Source organism: Ahaetulla prasina, chromosome 1 (genome assembly GCF_028640845.1).
Source record: "Ahaetulla prasina isolate Xishuangbanna chromosome 1, ASM2864084v1, whole genome shotgun sequence".
NCBI classification, from domain to species: Eukaryota; Metazoa; Chordata; class Lepidosauria; order Squamata; family Colubridae; genus Ahaetulla; species Ahaetulla prasina.
Genome location: NC_080539.1, coordinates 266,939,735 through 266,960,022, shown reverse-complemented (window position 1 = coordinate 266,960,022; position 20,288 = coordinate 266,939,735). Strand labels below are relative to the sequence as shown.

The window sequence follows — 20,288 nt, the reverse complement described above, 5'->3', positions numbered from 1 at the left end:
TCATGAACCTTGTTTGATACTCTCTCTTTATAGATAGATAGATAGATAGATAGATAGATAGATAGATAGATAGATAGATAGATAGGTAGGTAGATTTGTTTTCTGAGATTTTCGCGGGTATTTGTATGTAGGTCTTTGGTTATTCGGGTTTTCTCCCGCGTAAAATTAGACACAGCCCTCCTCCCATATATAAAAGGCACCACAGACAGAATCAGCAAGATTCTCCACAAACACATCAAGACAGCATTCTGCCCAAACCGAAAAATATCCACCATCCTAAGAAACCCCAAAGACAAAATTGAGTTAGAAAATCAAGGAGTATATGAAATCCCATGCACCGCTTGCCCCACCACATACATCGGACAAACCAACAGAAGAATAAGTGCACGTATTGAAGAACACAAGAACTAAGTCAAAAAAGAAGAACCAACTTCTTCCCTGGTCCAACAACTTAAAGCCAATTTTACGCGGGAGAAAACCCGAATAATCAAAGACCTATACATACATACACACACACACACACACACACACACACACACACACACACACACACACACACATATATATATATATATATGGTGAAATCTACTTACCTTCCCTACCGATTCGGAAGTGTATGCGTCACGTGCGCACGCGGACCCTCTGCGCATGTGCAAACCCTTCTGCTCATGTGCAGAGGATAAATAACGGGTGGGCGGAGCCGCACGCTGCCATCGCTACCGATTCTGTCTAAACATTAATTTTGACTGATGGATCCAATATTTACATAATTCAACTTTCAGATTTCTGGTAGGTTCTTCAAATTTAAAACATTTATGTTTAAAATTAATTCTTAATAATAAAAATTTATCGCACTCTTCTCCTGAAGACACAGATAGCATATGTACTCCTGTTTACTTTTCTCCAAATCCTATGAGGATTTGTTAGGTTGTATCAATGAGTAACAGATCAGTTGTTCTTGGTTGGAGTAGCTATAAAATTGTAATGAGTTGAATACCAAAATAAAAACATTTTACATATTTTCATATTTGGTGGACTTGCAAGAACATTAAGGCTTTTTGGATAAGAATTTGGTGGATTATACAAAATGTTTTGAAAAAGAAGATAAAGTTCCTACCGCAATTTTTCTTACTGGGAATTATCACGGACTGTACAGTAATTGAGACTAAATTGATTTTAAATTTAGTAACAGCGGCAAGACTACTGATAGGACAGTATTGGAAGAAAAAAGAACTACCTACAATAGAAGAATGGATATTGAAAGTTGCTAATTTGGCTGAGATGGCAAAAATCTCAGCCTTTTTGAAAGACAATACACAAGAAAGATACTTAAATGAATGGAAAAAATGGATTGACTATATCCAAAATAGATATCAGACTAAGAGATATCAGATTGCCTTTGAATGATTAGGATGTATTATTTCTGATTGTTATGGGGGAGGTTAGGATTTGATGAGAATTGCAGGAGTTAACTGAGTTTGGAGGGAAAATATTTAGCATATGCTTGTTTTATTTTTAATTATACCTTGTGTTTGTTCCGGGAAGTTGGGGGGGGGTGGTTTGAGGGGAGGGGGGAAAGGGGGGGAAAGCTTTTTTTTTGGTAAAAACTTTTTCAATTAAAAAAAAACATTTTACAGACGAAGAGGAGAATGATGGAACCCAGTTGCTGTTGTATTTAATGCTGCAAAAAATTTCCAGCAAGTTGTTTCTGGGGGCAGAGGAATGTCATTTAAATGGGGGCATAGCCTTGTTTTTTTCCCTTTTTGCCAGGAGTAGAAAGAGAAAAAAAATGTGTTGCTGACTGATATTTTATCTCTATGATATAATAGGTCCAGAAAAAAAACTACAGGCAGGAGAAGAAAAAAGCCACCAAGCAGCTCTTTAGTGCTTTGAAAGATCCCCGTGTGGTCATTATGGCAGATTGGTTGAAGGTAATTTGATGCAAAATGTCATTTTAAGAATATGTAGCTAAGGAGTTTTTAGAATTGTACGTTAATATTCACCTACTTCTTTCTACTCAGAATTTATTTGCTGCTTTAAAACAGCCCTCTTGGGAAACAAGCAGTATATTTGAAGTCATAGCCAAGATAGAGGTCATATCCAAGGTTTCTTTGGGGCAAAACAGGAGATGAAGCACAGTTTAAAAGAAGGAAGAATATCATCAGTGGGACTGGTAGCATCTTTGAATTGTTTAACAAAGATCATCTTTGCTTTTGTATGGTTTACAGCTATTATTCCCATCTTTTCCTTTAAAAAAAAAACCCCACACAATTTATTTGGTTGGTTGTGCCTATATGCCATTCCAATCATTAATCAACTCTGAGCAGTTTACAGTTCTACCATACACACACACCATAAATAACAAAAATAGCCAACAGTAATATCTACCTGAGAGCCAGTTTGGTATAGTGTTAAGGCACCAAGCTAGAAACTTGGGGGACTGAATTCTAGTCCCATCCTAGGCACAAAGCCAGCTGGGTGACCTTGGACTAGTCCTTGTCTCTCAGCCCTAGGAAGCAAGCAGTGGCAAATCACTTCTGAATAAGCTTGCCAAGAAAATTGCATGGATTTGGCCAGGCAATCCCCAGGAGCCAAGAATAACTCAAAAGGCACAGATACACACATTCATTTAGGCCAGTGGTGAGAGACTGTAGGAATTCAAGGGTGCAGTTCTTGTTTAAATGTGACTGTGAGTTGGGATTGAGGATAAACACTTGAATCTAAGAGCAAAGGGAAAATTTCTTTATTAGGTTTTTAAGAGATAACTTGTCCAATTTCTTCTCAGAAAGTTTAAGTGGAAGTTTGGTTTAAACCTCAAAAATATTTAATGCAGTTAAACTAAATAAGACACTTTGAATAACTGAATTTAGAATGAAGGTTTTGTTCTGCACCATTAAAAAACTCAGTGGTGGGATTCAGCCAGTTCGCACCTATTCGGGAGTTTGGAGAACCAGTTGTTGGAAGAAATCTTATTTTGCTTTTTTCCACTTTACAGGGCTAATCCTGTAAGGAATGCAGGAAGGAAACATTCTAGTGTTGTTTCTAGCCTAATCTTTATTGCCCTGCTTACAGAAACTGCCTCTCCAGTTAACCCTTATTACATTGTAACAGCTAAGGCAAAGCGCCCATTGACATGAGTGATGTTGAGTTGGCCACTCCCACACAGTCACATGACCATCGAGCCACACCTACCCAGCTGGTCATTCGGGCAGAGAACCGGGTATTAAATTATTTGAATCCCACCACTGAAAAAACTGTTTTATTGTTTACAATATATAGTTTCTATTGCTTTAATAAACATTTCACCAAAACCCATTTATTTCAATTGTAGGAAGATAAAACGCCAATTAACGTTGTCAAAAGCTTTTTGTGTGTCCAAAAAAATTAAAGCCATCTGTTTTTCGGGATGGGCCTCATAGTATACTAGAATGTCCAAAACTATTCTCATATTATTTTTAATATGCCTTTTAGGCAGAAATCCATTTTGATCAGAATGTATAAACTCATTCAAATATCGTTTCAATCATTCTGCAAATATTGAAGCAAAATTTTTATAAGTTTAAAATGAAGGTTTTGTTCTGCACTATTAAAAAACTGTTTTATTGGTTTAGAACGGGGGTCTCCAACCTTGGCAACTTTAAGCCTGGAGGACTTCAACTCCCAGAATATTCTGGTTTAGAATATTTCTTCTTATTCTTGTTCTCCAGATACGTGGCACTCTGAAGAGCTGGACTAAATTGTGGTGTGTACTGAAACCTGGAGTACTCCTAATCTATAAAACTCCAAAGACTGGACAGTGGGTGGGCACCATTTTGCTTCATTCCTGTGAGCTCATTGAGAGACCCTCCAAAAAAGATGGCTTCTGTTTCAAACTTTTCCATCCTTTGGACCAGTCCATTTGGGCTGTGAAGGTAAGAAGAATGCTCATCTGAACAGTTTATAGCAGGCTTCCTTGCAGGAAACCAGAAGGGCTCCACCAACACGCACAAAAATTACTGAGGGCTATTGAGCTTTCAGTCATCTTTGGGTGTAGCAGCCAGCTTGTTCAATGAGCCAATCCTACAAAGTGTACTAGTGCCCCACTAATAATAAGATAAGATAAGCTTTATTGTCATTTTTTTTCTGTGAACAAACTAGCACACATTAAAAAATGAAATTCTGATTTCCAGCTTTCAAAAGAAAATAAGCTGAAATGTTGAAAGTCCACCCAAGTTAAAAGCACTATCCAGGATGAAATGTTTTAACCAGATTTCCACTGCAATGATGACACAGCAGTTTCTCTGTAACAGTTTGTTATTAACTCTAGCTTCATGTAATCCATTTGTGACTTTGTTGTGAGTTTTCGTCATCTGTCTATTGTGCCTATTGTAATTGAATATCCTATATATTGCAATTTTATTATTGAGAATTTGGCAGCTAACTAAATTTTTAAAGAAATAGCTTGGGGTTTTAAATTTTGGGGAGGGGGTAGAAAAGCTGAATACATTCACAATTTGAACAAAATTGCCTCTCTAAATGTATTTCTTTCCAATCCTTATTTAGTTTAGTCAAAGACTATTTTCTTTCATTTTTTTTCAAAGGTAAGACTTTTAGTGACATTTACTAGGTAGAATATTATGTTCTTACACTTGTTTTGTTGTGACACGGCCAACAGGTTTGCAAATGTCCTTCATTGCCCTCCTTTCAGCAGTTTGCAACCTCCCAGATTTGACTTAAATCCAAGGAAATAAATCCTGTGGTAACTTCTCACATTAGGTGTTTACAAATATAAAAGTGTAAACATCCAGCTCCAGGGTGATAGAACAATGTGTACCAGAAAACAATAATGCCAGCAGTAGTTTTCTTCAATAACAAAGACAAAAAAATATCAGTGGAATATCGTAGAATTACTCAGAACACAGAAAAACTAAAACCTCTTTCACAGTGGAAAACTTTGGGAATCTTCCAAAGCAGTTTTCAGCTCAGCATTACTTCTTTTAGAGGATTTCCACACAAGAATTCTAAGTTTGAAAACAGTTCTGGACCTCTGGGATACCAGAGTAGTTAAATTATATTTGCCTCAGTATATTTGAAAGCATAGTAAATGTGGTATTTTTTTCCATTGTGATTCTGTGGAGTTTTTGTGTTATCCACTTGCCTATTTATAGGGCTTTTGCCTCATCAAACCTTCTGTGTGCTGGGACCAAGGATTGGTCCTGGCCATATCTGATATTAAATTAATTGTGGATAATGGATATCTCTGAGTGAGACATGTGCATGTGAGGCATAAAAAGAACATATAAAGATATATAAATGTGTTGGGTTTGGGTGAATATGACCTATTTTAATGTTGGAACCAAAAACTAGAGAAATATAAAAAGAAACTAGTGTATCAAGTAGCTTAACAACTAGTGTATAAAAATCTGATTAATTTAATAAAGAAGTTATGTACAAAGTTAGGTACAAAATAGTGGAATGGTCCTTGCTCCAGATAAAAAAGAAATATGTCTTGTCCATTCATATGATATGTCCATTCATATGTATTCAAAAACGGAACAGATTAAGAGTTGATTGTGATTTGATGAAGTGACTTCTGGATTTCTTTTCTCCTGCCTCTAGAACAGGGGTGTCAAACTCGATTTGAGGGCTGCATCAGGGTTGTGTGTGACCTCAGGGGGCCGGGTGGGTATGACCAGGTTGGGTGTGGACCAGCTCAATGTCACTTGCGTTGCAACGGCCTCCTGCAGCCCTCTGGCACTGCGGGCCAGTCCTTCACTGTTTCCAGGACGGCCCCACGGGCCAGATCTAAGCACCCCATGGGCCTGATCCGGCCCACAGCCTTGAGTTTGACACCCCTGTTCTAGAATCAGAACACTGTGCACCTTGGTTCCTTGGTTGCACACCTCAATCTCTGCTCATTCACAGTCACAGGAATTCCGTCACAAGAGAAGATACAGAGAGGAAATAAGGAAAATGGGGTCAGGGTTCTCCTGCCGATCAGCTAGATGTCCCTTCCTCTTCTCCCTTCCTTGTTCACTGAAATCATAGGAGGCAGCCATGAGAGCACTTGTAGTGGCACAAAAGTTCAATAGAAGCTACAAGGGATTTGACAACTGGCTGTAGAAGAGTGCCCTGTGTCTGAAGTGGGGAGTTTCCCAAGTTCCTAGTATAAAGAAAGGGAAGACTATCTTTATGGCTTATGGAACAAACCATGATTAAGCAAATTATGATTTATGTAGTATGTAGATATAGGCCAACGCAGTCTATATCTGAAATGTAGAGAAAAACCATAAATATTTGTCAGCAGAAAACCAACAATTGAAATTCTGTATAGAACTAAATGTTTCACCGCAATAGTACCATTTATATGAATGCGGTCAGGTTCTATAGGGTAAAATCCCACGCTAAGCAATCCAATAGCAGCTTTCTGAAGGCTGTGGAAATATTCCCAGCCCCTTGTGGTTCTCTGAAACAGTTTCTTCGGCAGAAATGCCACATTGGATTTCACCCCTGATCCATAACTTAAGCACTTTAGGTAGTCTCTCGTTTTTATCAGAATTTAACATGACATTCTCCCCCCACACACACACACAATTCAGTCAGTCTTGTCTAATAGAAAGCCATCTCTGTTACAATAATACCTTTGACATTATGCAGGCCCAATGGCCTGCGTTACTTCTATTTATATATAGGCAAGAAATTAAATACCCTAGGATGCAAGTAAATATGATTTGCCTCCAGGCTGTGATTAATGAGAGTGGCCTTGCCAGCTCTGGGGAGGTGTGGAAATTAATACGTGCCTTAGTCTTCCAGAGGAGTGTCCCTCAAGCATGTACACTTGTATGGGGCACGTTGATAAAAGTAACAACTCAGCAGGCTGGCAGCAGAGACCCTGTGAGGAGGATTTTCACTTTAGATTAATGTGTCGCTGTTCATTCAGGCTCCAGAGACTTTCTGTGAACAGGAGATCTTTGGCTTCATAGTGTTGTGCAGTTTTTCTCACTGGAGATCTATCAGAATGGATGAACTGACTGACCTGCCCCCTCCTGCCCCTCCTAAATAGTATCTTTTCTGTCGAAAACATTGTTAGGAAATGAACTTCATTGGTAAATTTTAACTCTTAGATAAAATAAAAATCATACTGTTATTGTTTATGTAGGACAGGGGTCTGCAACCTTAAACACTCAAAGAGCCATTTGGACTCGTTTCACACGGGGGGAGGGGGGGGAAATCACTGGCTGCCACAAAACCTGGGTGGATCAACATCACTCACTCCTAGTCACATGATCTCCTAGCCACACCTACCCACCCTTTATTTTTGTTATCCTCTAAGCTATTGCTAATTGTATCATTTCACTGATTGTACAAATCATTTTTAAACTCATTTGGTTCATTTTGGTAGCATACCTTGCTTGAATTGCTATTTGTTTTCAAAAGTGCTTATTTTTAAAGGAAGTTGGAAGGGCCAAACTAGTCACAAACTCATATTCATTATTCCTGTGTTTATCCCATTCATGTAGAGAGCAAGGGATGCTTGGAAGGGTACTCTTGTTTTTCACATCAAAAGGGAGGTGTAAGAGAGGGAGCTTAATGTAGAATTGACCTGCTTTCCATAGGAATCCAGAAACTAAGCAACACTATTAGAGAGCTATTCTTCTACTTAAAGGTTTCCAGTGGGAAAAAGTTCACCCAAGGCATTTCTCAAGCTCAGCAACTTTAAGATGTATGGACTTCAATTCCCAAGTTTCCCCAGCCATTCATGCATTCTGGGAATTGAAGTCTGCACAAGTGGTCTAAATCAGGGGTCTCCAACCTTAGTAACTTTAAGGCTTGTGGACTTCAACTCCCAGAGTTGCTCAGCCAGAGGAACTCTGGGAGTTGAAGACCACAAACCTTAAAGTTACTAAGGTTGGAGACCCCTGGTCTAAATGATTGTTTTGCAGCAGTTGGTAGAGCTGGGCTTGGAGAAAGTTACACGAGGAGCTGAAGCAGGTTCAGAAGATTCCGTTCCTGCCAAGGGTTCCTTTTGATTAGAGATACTTCTGCTCTTCTATATCTGAATGACATGCAGTAAAATGTAATTTTTCCCATCCAGCTTTAATCCTTCCAATTCAAAGCATAGGCTTTGCTCTATAGTTTATAAATTATGTACATGAACAAAATTATATGACAGAGATTTTATGTTCTCTTTCCTGCAGATTCAGTCAACTATTATTTACATTTTTACTTCTGTTTTCCTTTAAGGAAAATTTTATCTTTTTATATGAATCGATTGATGGAATGATTTATTTGCCATATACAGACACCTTTGCAAAACAATTCAGGGCAGCATACAATTAAAAACAATCCCACCACACCCCAAAACCAAACTGTCATGAAATATAGTAAAATACTTTAATCTGTCATGTGATTTTGTAAGAGAGGCACAATTGGAGAGAGAGTGACTGAACTCGCAAATTGAGCTATCAATATTGATTAAACCATAGTTTTTAGACTTCCACATGCTAAACTATGAATTGTAGTTTGCAAACCACACTGGCAAAGTTTACATAAGCAAAGCACATTGTGTACATATAGCTTGTGAGTTACATAAAGCTGTGTGGAGGTGGGATAGTTTGAGCCAGGCCTTATTAGCCCAAATCCAAGGGTTTGTTGTTTGCCATACTCCATAAAACCCAATCAAATGAAGATCTTGATTTTGCAGTTTGTGGATGGAATGGTGAGGCACCAAATGTGGTAATATAGAAGACTTGATGGGGAAATGATCTGAATTGCTGAAGCTGTATATTTTCTGACCTACTTTTTAGTGACTTAATGACATTTCTGGCAGAGAACAAGTGCATTATGTATTTGCCCTCCCCAGCAAAGGCCAGGCAGGTGTGTGCGTGTGCTGTCTTTTACTGGATGGTTTTGTGAAAGAAACTAAAGCTATCTCTATGGTAACATAAGAGATAATTTGAACAAGAGTTGCAAAGTTCATCCCTCAACAGTATAGTGGCTTGTAATGCTACTGCTGACATTAATAAGATCTGACAGCTTGCCTTGTGTTTTTCCTCTTTCCCTAGTTAAAATGTAGGAGCTGAGTGTAGGAAACATTCAGTGATTTCTTGATATGATTTTTTTAAAGGAATGTGGCAGGGGAAGAATGATGCTGACATTTTAAAAATGAGATAAATAAGGGCTTGAAGTCACTTCTGTGTAGGCAATAGTTAGAATGAATTTATCTGTTAAATGCATGAACAATCAAGTACAATAAGCTATTGTAGATTTCTAACCAATTCATCTCCTAGGAACGTAGGTATAAGTACTATTGAACTCAGTGGAATTTGCTTGGAAATAAAAATAAGTAATCTGAGGTGTTCCTGATGTTACAGAGAACAGTTCTTTCATTCCTTATTTTTGATGGTGGCTGGTGATGATTGATTTGGTGTATAAAACATCTGGTGAACACTAGATTACCTGCCCTATCATATCCCAGTTCCACCATAAAATTGCTAGCAGCATTCCAGCTGTAGTAATTGAGTAAGGATTTGGCTAATATACTGTATTGAGTAAGGATTTGGCTAAAAATAATTGTATGTGAGTTATTTTTTAGTATTGTAAAGGCAGGAATGTCAAATCCAATGCGAGTGGCCAAGAACAAAGAAGAGGGGAGACAAGAACAGATTCTAGTAAGGAAGTGGTAATGTTTATTTGAGGTAAATACAGATTTTTGGAAACTGTAGGAGGAATTTCCCACCTTGCTTTATAGTGAGTTAATTAAGGGAGAAGCTCAGTGAGTGATTTGAACACTTTTCTCCAGATTTCTTGGCACTGGACTAAGTTGCCAGCCAGTGGCTGACTCACCCTCTGTCTTTTGATTGTTGCTGTCTACTCTCTCTTCCATTCCTTTCCCAGCTTCTCCACAATTTCTCACCAGGAGAAATGCCAAGTTTAATGATTTATGAAATTAAGAAAAATTGTCTTGAAGGATGGTTAAAAGGCAAGTAGTAAAATGGAATATTGGCTTCCCCAAGTTAAAATTGCTGGCTTGCTGCACATAGACAAATAGCAGAATTGCATTTCTGTCATGTGCCATAAATACATGATGCTGCTTTCCATAAAAATGAATGACAGGGTACCCGGAAGTTAGAGAGAGTGAGTCACCATGTGCGAATAGGCGGCAATATAAATTCCCTAAATAAATAAATAAAAATAAATAAATAAATTCCAAGTACATCTAGTGTTAGCATTAAAAAGACAATGAGTTGACAATTTTAAACTCAGATACAAGATTATGCATAACAGCAAGGAGGAGTATTTTTAGATAAGATCTATAGATTACCACCCTGCATTAAACCAGGGATGGTCCACATGATGAATGACAGTTCTCATTGTCTTTTATTACCTTTGGTCATATTGGCTGCTTGTCTTGAGTTCAGCCACCTTTGGAAGGGCACATGTTTTAATCCTTGCTTTAAAGAAAATACTAATTTGCATTGCTTCAAATAATCTTTGGGATTAAAACATAGATTTGCTACATTCATATACCACAGTAAACCTCAGTGTAATCAAAGGACTGGTTTGATGTGCTGGATTAGAAGTGGGAGACTGTGAACTCTAGTGCAACTGGGTGACTTTGAGTGACTATCAGCCCAACCTACTTCACATTGTTTTATGGAAAATAGAAGGAGGGAACATATTATGCTGCCTTGAATCATAGGAAATAGAGGTGAGATATACATCTGTCTGGAAATAGAGGTGAGATATAAATCTGTCTGGTTTAAATTTATTGCAGTTGTCTCTAAAATACCATTTTATAAGACAGGAACTTACAGTGTTGAAATGAAGCCTGATGCTTATCTGGCTTTTTTCTTCCTAGCCACTGGGTGAGCAAAAATTTTTCAAACCCTATTAATGGGATTGTCTGGGAATCCCAATGTTGCCATAATGAAACATTGACTGTATGTTTACTGCTTGGTGAGCTTTGCCCTTTGGAATGAATGATAGGCATGTTTTTCTATTATATTGGGACTGTCATCAGCAAGAGGAAAAAGAAAGGAATAAATAAATTTCTAAGGAAGAGAAGAAAAAGACTGTGGACAGTTGAACCTGTAGGCTGTAAAGGTATGCAGGCATGCAACACATCCACGTAAACTTTTTAAAAAATAGTAACCTTCAAAATAAAAGCAATGCATGATTAATAATTTCCAGTTGACCTCAGGCTGCCTGGACAGGGACAGCCAAAAGGCTGGATGTGGCGCCAGGGCGGGTGGTGATGGGGCTGTAATATGCCCAGGTCTGATCTAGGACAGGATAAATGCTCTGAGGAGGTGCATCTGTACCCCAGTGAACAATGGTTGAATAGGCTCATCTGCCCCTCTTAGATTTTGGGGGGCTTAGAATAATGCTGCCATGCAAACTCCTATTTATAATACAGTACTGTATTGCATTTATCACAAGAAACATAAAGAACATTTGGATGTACTCGAAACAACTTGAAACATAATTTTGATGGGCAGTTAGACTGAAAATGAAACTATTCATTAAAATATCTATTATTATACTGAAACAGAACAAAAAAAGGTGGAATTCAAAACTGGCGTATACAGATAGTCCTCGACTTACAACAGTTCATTTTGTGACCATTCAAAGTTACAACAGCATTGAAAAAAGTAACTTATGACCATTTTTTATACTTATGACTATTACAACATCCCCATGGTCATGTGATTTACATTCGAATGCTTGATAACTGACTCAAATTTATGACAGTTGGAGTATCCTGGGATCATGTGATCACCTTTTGTGACCTTCTGACAAGCAAAGTCAATGGGGAAGCCAGATTCACTTAACAACCATGTTGCTAATTTAACAAATTGCAATGATTCACTTAGCAACATAAATTTTAGGCTCAGTTGTGGTCATAACTCGAGGACTTCCTGTAGTTTCAAAATAGGAAACTACCTTCCATCTCCAATATTAGCATGGATTTAAGATTGCCTCCAACCTAACTATATTCTCCCACATTGTGTATCCTGTAAGACTGATTTCAATTAATCTATCCATGAAGTGGCAGAAGAATGAGGAAAGTCTGGATCCTAAAGGGTTACCATGATAACTACTCAGTGTCTTTTTACATTATGCATTAAACTAGAAATAACCAGTGCAGCAGTTTTTATGAGTTCAAGTTATGATCAAATAAAAACATTAAGGATCCTTCAAACTACTTTAGAGTTAATGGTTATTACAGTCCTTTCTAGTCTTCAGAATAAGAACTCTTATGTTGAGTATTCTTCAGAAACTGATAGATTTCCAGTTACCAAGAGGAAATATTGCAAAAATAATTGGACACCTTTCTTTGTTGCACAATTTTTCTGACCTCATCATATGGTTCTCATTATCTTCAGCTGAATACTTTCATTGTTCATTAGGTGTTTTGCTTACGTTATGTGCAACTGAAAGTGTATTTTCAAAGATTCCTGATTTATTTTAGGTGAGAAATGGATTTAGTGACATGAGAGGTGTAGAATTGTTCTCTGCTCTTGGACAATTGATTGCCCACATGCTGATCCATCTTGAAAAATCATCAAGATAGAAAACCTACTTGTAAAGAGTGGTGTATACACAAAGATGCTGGGAACACAGCCTCCTACCTGCCTTTTTCTTGCATGTTTAATCATGTAATGTACACTTGTTTTTATGGTCCTTGGCCAGGAGTTGGGGACCCCTGGTCTAGGACATTCTCCAACGTTGCAATCATAAGTCAGGTGCTAAGCCGCCCAGATCACTATTATATAAAATTCATGTTCATACAAGATATGTGATATGTGACTGAAGAGACTTTACGAATAGATGCTGCTATAGGTTTGTGTGTTTTGTAAAAGGGAATGGGCATTTTACACTTAAAACTATTTTTATCTTTGTATAGAGACATGAGCAATTGATTCCATATTCTATTATATCGAAAAAGTTAAATTTTGGTATATTGCCGTGATATGAATAAGTGCAAAGCAAGGATCTAATTCTCCTACCAAACATATTTTGCTGCTAATTTTAACCTTAGTTAATTCCATTTTGTGATTGCCTGATCATTTCCCAATAAGGTGTTAGTTACTGCTCCATTTTAAATGTAATAGGCATGTCTGATGATATACTAATTATCAATTTTAAAAAATAGCAACTATGTTTCCCAGATGTTGGACTATGTCTGTTTCAGTTGTTTTAAACTTGCTGTTCCAGCTTGCAGACAAAGGATGATTGTATAACTTTCACTAATTTGAAACCTAAAAAGAATAACATTGAAAATGCCAAGTAAAGAAGATAATATTGAAATACACATTTCGTGCTAAAGAAAGTTTCTTTTCATTTCACAAATTGTTCCAGGGTCCAAAGGGAGAGAATGTAGGGTCAATCACTCAACCTCTTCCAAGCAGCTACTTGATCTTCAGGGCAGCTTCTGAATCAGATGGTGAGTTTTGTTCTTTCTTGTTGGCTGACATAATTTTATCACCTTCCCACAACCCAGGAAAGTTTTTGAAATTACATTCAATTATATTGAAATCTCCAATATATTCAAGCAGTTGTAATTTTGAAAGATTAATAAATTACAGTCTTGTTATATGTTACACTGGGATGCAGAGGACTTATTTTCATCTTCTAGGTTGCAACAGGCACAAGCTTTGTGTGTCTAAGTTGGAAGATGAGTGAAAGCAGCTGAAGTGCATTTTCACTGTAAAGTTCATCTAAAATAGGGAAAAGAACCAGCCACATTCTGTTACCATTTCCCACCCTTCATTCCTCTTCACTGCCTGCGCATCGTAGAGAACAAAAAATGCTAGTGTTTGCTGTTGCCATAAATATCAGATTTTTATGATTCCTTATTACAAAGGGAGGTTTTGCTAACCCACAACATGTTATCTTTGTGCATCATATGCAAACCGTGATTCCTTTCTATGCCTGTATAAATCGTTGCAAAACCAACTTTTGAGTGAGAGCCTAGATCTACCCAAGTGTTTTTCTCAGTGTTATGACATTTATTTTGATTTTTGATACGCTTTTAGCTAATCAGTGCTGAAGTGACACTAATTCCCTGCAATATACATTCTTCCTCTCTGCCTCTTTTTACAATTATTATTCAGAGAGATCATGGTTTTATTGTACTGCTAAACAACAGGTGTTTCAAAATGCAGAGGAGTGGAAGTTCAAGCATATGAAAGCATGCAGTAATTGTTTTGGTTTTAAACTTGATTATTATGTACAACCACAAACATTTAAAAAGGCTGAATTTGGAGCAGACAACCACAGGGTTATAAGATGGCCGCAAACAGATTCTATGTCTTGTACAATTAACACATTTTATTTTAGTGTTTGATTTCTGGTCATGCATTAAATACAGTGGTTTCCTCAATTTACTCTAGTTTGTATGCTATTGCGCACGAACTGTGTTTTAAAAAAATACCGTCTAAAGGGAGATTCCATTGGTCTACAACCTTTTTTGTTACATTTTTAAAAATAGTTTACATTATGAGTTGAATCAAAATATATTATAGTACTATATTCTGTTTGAATTGTTTAACATATAAAATATTATATATAAGTAAACTTAACTGCTCTTGCTGAAATATAATTTCATATACAGTTATGGGCTTACAGCTTCCTCCAGTTTGGGATTCTCATTGCTGATGCAATTCGATCCAGCTTCAGGCAATGTTATCAGCAGGAGTCTAGGCCTCAAGCTCCTCCAGCCAGATCTCATCAGGAACATCTAGGTTCTGAAGACATCATGTCAGAACACGGTCAGGCGGTATCTCCTGACCATTCAGATCAAGAATATTTGTCAGAGGGAGAGATCCCTAGGGATGAGGCCCTTTCAGAAGATGAAGGCTTAGATCTTGAACAACCAGCCTTCATTGGATTATTTAATCCTCAAGTCTTTAAATCACTATTACATAAGGCCCAAATGACCACCCGATTGGGAGAAGTGGCCACAACTAGAATTAGTAGGGAGAAAGGGGATGATCCCTCTACTACTTTATTTTCTGAACCAGCAATAACAGCAGACGCTGTACCGTCCCCCAAACTATTTACAGATGTGGTTCAACGACAATGGGCAGCCCCAGGTTCTGGACCTTTTCCAAACAGCCTAGACAAACGTTTATATAATATGACTTCTGAAATGTCCAACCTCCTACAGGTACCGGCAGTAGACAATCCTATAGTCTCTCTTTCTGCCACCTCCCACATAACGGGACCCCCAGAGGAATATCTTCGTCCTGAAGATAAAAGGGCTGAAAAGGTTCTAATAAAAGGGCATCAGGCGGCAGCTTGGTCAGTGGCGGCTGCTCCAGCATCCTTTTTCAACAGAGCAACCATCATTTGGTTGAAGCAGTTACAAGCAAGGACAAACCCAGCAGATACAAGATCCCACCAGGACCTTAACAAGATCATTGCAGCACTGGAATACTCGGCAGATGCCACACTCAATGCCGCTCGTTTCGCATCCAAGGCCATAGGGTCTTCTATCACTTCACGCAGGCTCCTTTGGCTTCGTAATTGGCAGGCAGATGTAAAAAACAAATGGAGACTAGCCTCATCACCCTTTTCAGGAGAAAAATTGTTTGGGGAGTCACTTGAACCCCTCTTGATTGAAACAAAGGATAAGCGGAAGATCCTTCCATCATTGTCCAGGCCCTCTGGCGTTCGCTCAACTCCTTATTCTCGTCATCAGTCGTTTCGGGGTTCGATTCCAGCTTCTACCAGCCACGTCAACACAGACCTTTTCAACCCAGAGGCTCCTTTCAGCAGGACAATCAGGTCAGAACACCTTACAAGATTTCTTCCAGAAAGCCCTTCCGTGGGGGTAGGGGAAGGGGCTCCCGTAGATCTAAGTAATTCACTCTCTTCCCCTCCCATTGGCGGACGCCTGTCCCTTTTCTCCGCCCACTGGGAATCTACTATTTCGGATGCTTGGGTTCTACAGACTATTAGGGAAGGTCTCTTTTTAGAATTCACCTCTATTCCCCCTAGGTTTTTTATTCCTTGTCCCATTTCTCACGACAGTCATAACCGTGCTATCATGGAAGAGGCCATTACTCATCTCTCCAATATCAAAGCTATTCAACAGGTTCCACAGTCTCATCAGGGCAAGGGGTTTTACTCTAGACTTTTTGTAGTAGCTAAACCCTCGGGGGGATGGAGGGCAATTCTGGACCTTAAATCCTTAAATAAATTCATTGCTTATCGAAAATTTAAGATGCAGTCCTTACATTCTATTTTAGAAGCCATTCACCCAGAGGATTTCATGGCTTCAATAGACCTAACAGAAGCTTATCTTCATGTTCTTATTGCCCCGGGACATAGAAAATACCTCCGTTTCTGTTACAATGGCCAACATTTTCAATATAGGGCCCTTCCGTTTGGTTTATCTTCAGCCCCAGAGTGTTCTCCAAAGTCATGGGAGCCTTAATTGGTCACATTCGCACTCATCCCATCCGCATCCAATTCTACCTGGATGATATTATCATCATGTCCCGATCTGAGCCCTTGGCTCATCGGGACCTAAATACCACTATTCATATACTACAGGAACATGGCTTTTCCATAAATTGGGCCAAAAGCCACCTCTCACCTTCAACATTATCTTACACCTGGGAGCTATCATAGATTCCAAACAGTCATTAGTATTCCTCTCCCAGGATCGCCAGAATAGTCTCAAGGATCTGGTCAGACAGATCATTTATTCCCGATCAGTCCTTGAAATCTCTTTCCCAACTATTGGGAAGATGGTTTCCACTTTTGGAATTGTACCCTGGTCTCGCTTACAGCAGGGAACTACAATGGACCTTGCTCCCGTATCAGCGAAGAGGCCAGTCCACATCACTAACAAGAATTCGTCTTCTACCAAAGACACTGACATCACTCCAGTGGTGGCTATCAGGCGCTCTGTCCAAGGGCAGTCGATTCAGAGAACCCAACAGAATTGTCCTTCGACAGATGCCAGTCTCACAGGATGGGGAGCCCACCTGGGTCCAAATATGGCTCAAGGCTTATGGTCAGCACAGGAGCATAAACTCAATATAAACCTTCTAGAACTAAGAGCAATCCACAAGGCCCTTCTCCACTTCCACGACTTAGTGAAGGGTCAGGACATTCTTGTGCTCACAGACAACACAACAGCAAAAGCCCATATAAACAGATGGGGAGGCACACATTCAAGAACCCTCATGACAGAGACACTGACCCTCGGCCACTGGGCGAATTCAACCTTCTCTCGCTTGAGCTTCCCATATTTCAGGCACAGCAAATGTTGGGCGGATGCCCTCAGTCGCCAACAAATAGATCAAGCGGAGTGGAAACTAGATCCAGCTCTCTTTCAAAGATTTCCCTTGATTTGGTCTTCCCAAGGTGGATCTATTTGCAACTCCTCAAATCATCAACTACCCAGATTCTTTGCCAGGTTCCCGTCCCCAGGAGGCGGAAGCGGTCGATGCGCTAAGATCACCATGGCCACGGAACTGCTTTATCGTTCCCTCCGCTTCCATTAATTCCCAAGGTAATCAGAAAACTCCTGGAAGAAGGCGAACTAATCCTAGTGGCTCCTCATTGGCCTCGGAGACCTTGGTTTGCGGACCTCAAAGCTCTTTCAGTGACAACACCTTGGCGCATACCAGACAATCAGATTGCTCTCAGTCAGGCGTTCTCATCCATCCAGAACCTCAGTGGTTACAACTCACCGTCTGGCGATTGGCGGGACATCTTAGCGGGTCTCAACATTCCCCAGGCAGTACCGACAATTCAGGCGGCACGGCGACCATCCACAGCGCATATACCAATTCACTTGGAAAGCTTTCTCGATGTGGTGCTCAAGAGGTCCATTTCACCTAGGGATCCTGACCTATCTCACATCATTGGTTTCCTACAAGAGGGCCTGGCGTCAGGTCTCTCTCCTAACACCCTCCGACGCCAAGTCGCAGCTCTTTCCTCGGTGCTTACCTTCAGCTCATCAGAGTCCCTGGCAAAGGATCCAGTCATCAGATTGTTTTGAGGGGCCTCTAACCTGCATCCTCCTACTATTCACAGGTACCCATCCTGGAACCTTAATAAAGTTCTTAATACATTAATGAGGCGCCATTTGAACCACTCCGAGAGGCTTCTTTCGACTCTTGACTTTCAAGGTGACTTTCCTTATTGCCATAACTTCAGCTCGCGCATTTCCAGAATTGGCAGCGCTCTCAACATAAAGACCTTTGCATTTTCACCTCGATAGGGTAGTTCTGCGTCTCGACCCAACCTTTGTTCCAAAAGTTAATTCACTATTTCATCGTTCTCAGGAACTGATTCTCCCAAATTTCTGTCCCCCCAGACATCAAAGGAACATGAATGGCATCGTTGGATGTCCGAAGAGCCTTAAAGATATACTTACATTGTACTTCTCCATTTAAGTAAGCGGAAGCTCTCCTTGTTTCCTTCAACCTTCTTCGTTAGGCTCCAAAGTTTCAGGACCTACCATTGGCAGATGGATACGGGCCACCATAGCCATGACATCGATTTGCAATCTCTTCCTCGGCCAAAGAACATCACAGCACACTCCACAGTGCCTCCACTTGCAGCTTGGGCGGCCAGGCGCCCTTAGAGGAAGTATGCAGGCGGCAACTTGGTCTTCACCGTCGCCTTTCATCAGACACTATAAACTCGATACCTATGCATCGGCAGAAGCCTCCTTGATGAGCGAGTTTTGCAAAGTGTACACGACAACCCATGACTCATCGGCCTATCTTCACCCTCCCGGACAATCACCTAGCTTTGGTATGTCCCATGCCTGACTGCCGTTTTCCCACCTGTCTGGAGAATGGGCGTTGGTCTTACCTGAGGCGTCCTTTCTCAGCAAGGTGGAAAACGGCAGTCAGCCCCACCCTTCTGGGGCCGATTTTTATCCATGGGGGGGGGGCGTACATTAATTGTTTGTCATTTCAGGAAGACACGCAGAGTCTGAGCAGCTTCCTCGCCAAAAACTGGAGAGACAACAGGATAAGGCGGGGCTTGAAACAAATTAAAGACTCGGTCCTACAAGCTTGACACAAGAGTTAACCCATGCCTGACTGCCGTTTTCCTCCTTGCTGAGAAAGGACGTCTCAGGTAAGACCAACGTCCATTTCCAGTTACCAAGAGGAAATACTGCAAAAATAATTGGACACCTTTCTTTGTTGCACAATTTTTCTGACCTCATCATATGGTTCTCATTATCTTCAGCTGAATACTTTCATTGTTCATTAGGTGTTTTGCTTACGTTATGTGCAACTGAAAGTGTATTTTCAAAGATTCCTGATTTATTTTAGGTGAGAAATGGATTTAGTGACATGAGAGGTGTAGAATTGTTCTCTGCTCTTGGACAATTGATTGCCCACATGCTGATCCATCTTGAAAAATCATCAAGATAGAAAACCTACTTGTAAAGAGTGGTGTATACACAAAGATGCTGGGAACACAGCCTCCTACCTGCCTTTTTCTTGCATGTTTAATCATGTAATGTACACTTGTTTTTATGGTCCTTGGCCAGGAGTTGGGGACCCCTGGTCTAGGACATTCTCCAACGTTGCAATCATAAGTCAGGTGCTAAGCCCAGATCACTATTATATAAAATTCATGTTCATACAAGATATGTGATATGTGACTGAAGAGACTTTACGAATAGATGCTGCTATAGGTTTGTGTGTTTTGTAAAAGGGAATGGGCATTTTACACTTAAAACTATTTTTATCTTTGTATAGAGACATGAGCAATTGATTCCATATTCTATTATATCGAAAAAGTTAAATTTTGGTATATTGCCGTGATATGAATAAGTGCAAAGCAAGGATCTAATTCTCCTACCAAACATATTTTGCTGATAATTTTAACCTTAGTTAATTCCATTTTGTGATTGCCTGATCATTTCCCAATAAGGTGTTAGTTACTGCTCCATTTTAAATGTAATAGGCATGTCTGATGATATACTAATTATCAATTTTAAAAAATAGCAACTATGTTTCCCAGATGTTGGACTATGTCTGTTTCAGTTGTTTTAAACTTGCTGTTCCAGCTTGCAGACAAAGGATGATTGTATAACTTTCACTAATTTGAAACCTAAAAAGAATAACATTGAAAATGCCAAGTAAAGAAGATAATATTGAAATACACATTTCGTGCTAAAGAAAGTTTCTTTTCATTTCACAAATTGTTCCAGGGTCCAAAGGGAGAGAATGTAGGGTCAATCACTCAACCTCTTCCAAGCAGCTACTTGATCTTCAGGGCAGCTTCTGAATCAGATGGTGAGTTTTGTTCTTTCTTGT

The 20,288-nt window shown here is 39.5% G+C and overlaps 1 protein-coding gene across 1 annotated transcript in view; it reads left to right on the top strand.

The window, feature by feature from the left end:
- OSBPL5 (oxysterol binding protein like 5) overlaps positions 1-20,288 on the top strand; it is a 165,725-nt gene that overhangs the window by 113,568 nt on the left and 31,869 nt on the right. Inside the window, exons 5-7 of the mRNA XM_058158241.1 lie at positions 1,830-1,931; positions 3,708-3,911; positions 13,345-13,429. Coding sequence (XP_058014224.1) covers positions 1,830-1,931; positions 3,708-3,911; positions 13,345-13,429 — 391 coding nt within the window. The remainder of the gene's footprint in view (positions 1-1,829; positions 1,932-3,707; positions 3,912-13,344; positions 13,430-20,288) is intronic.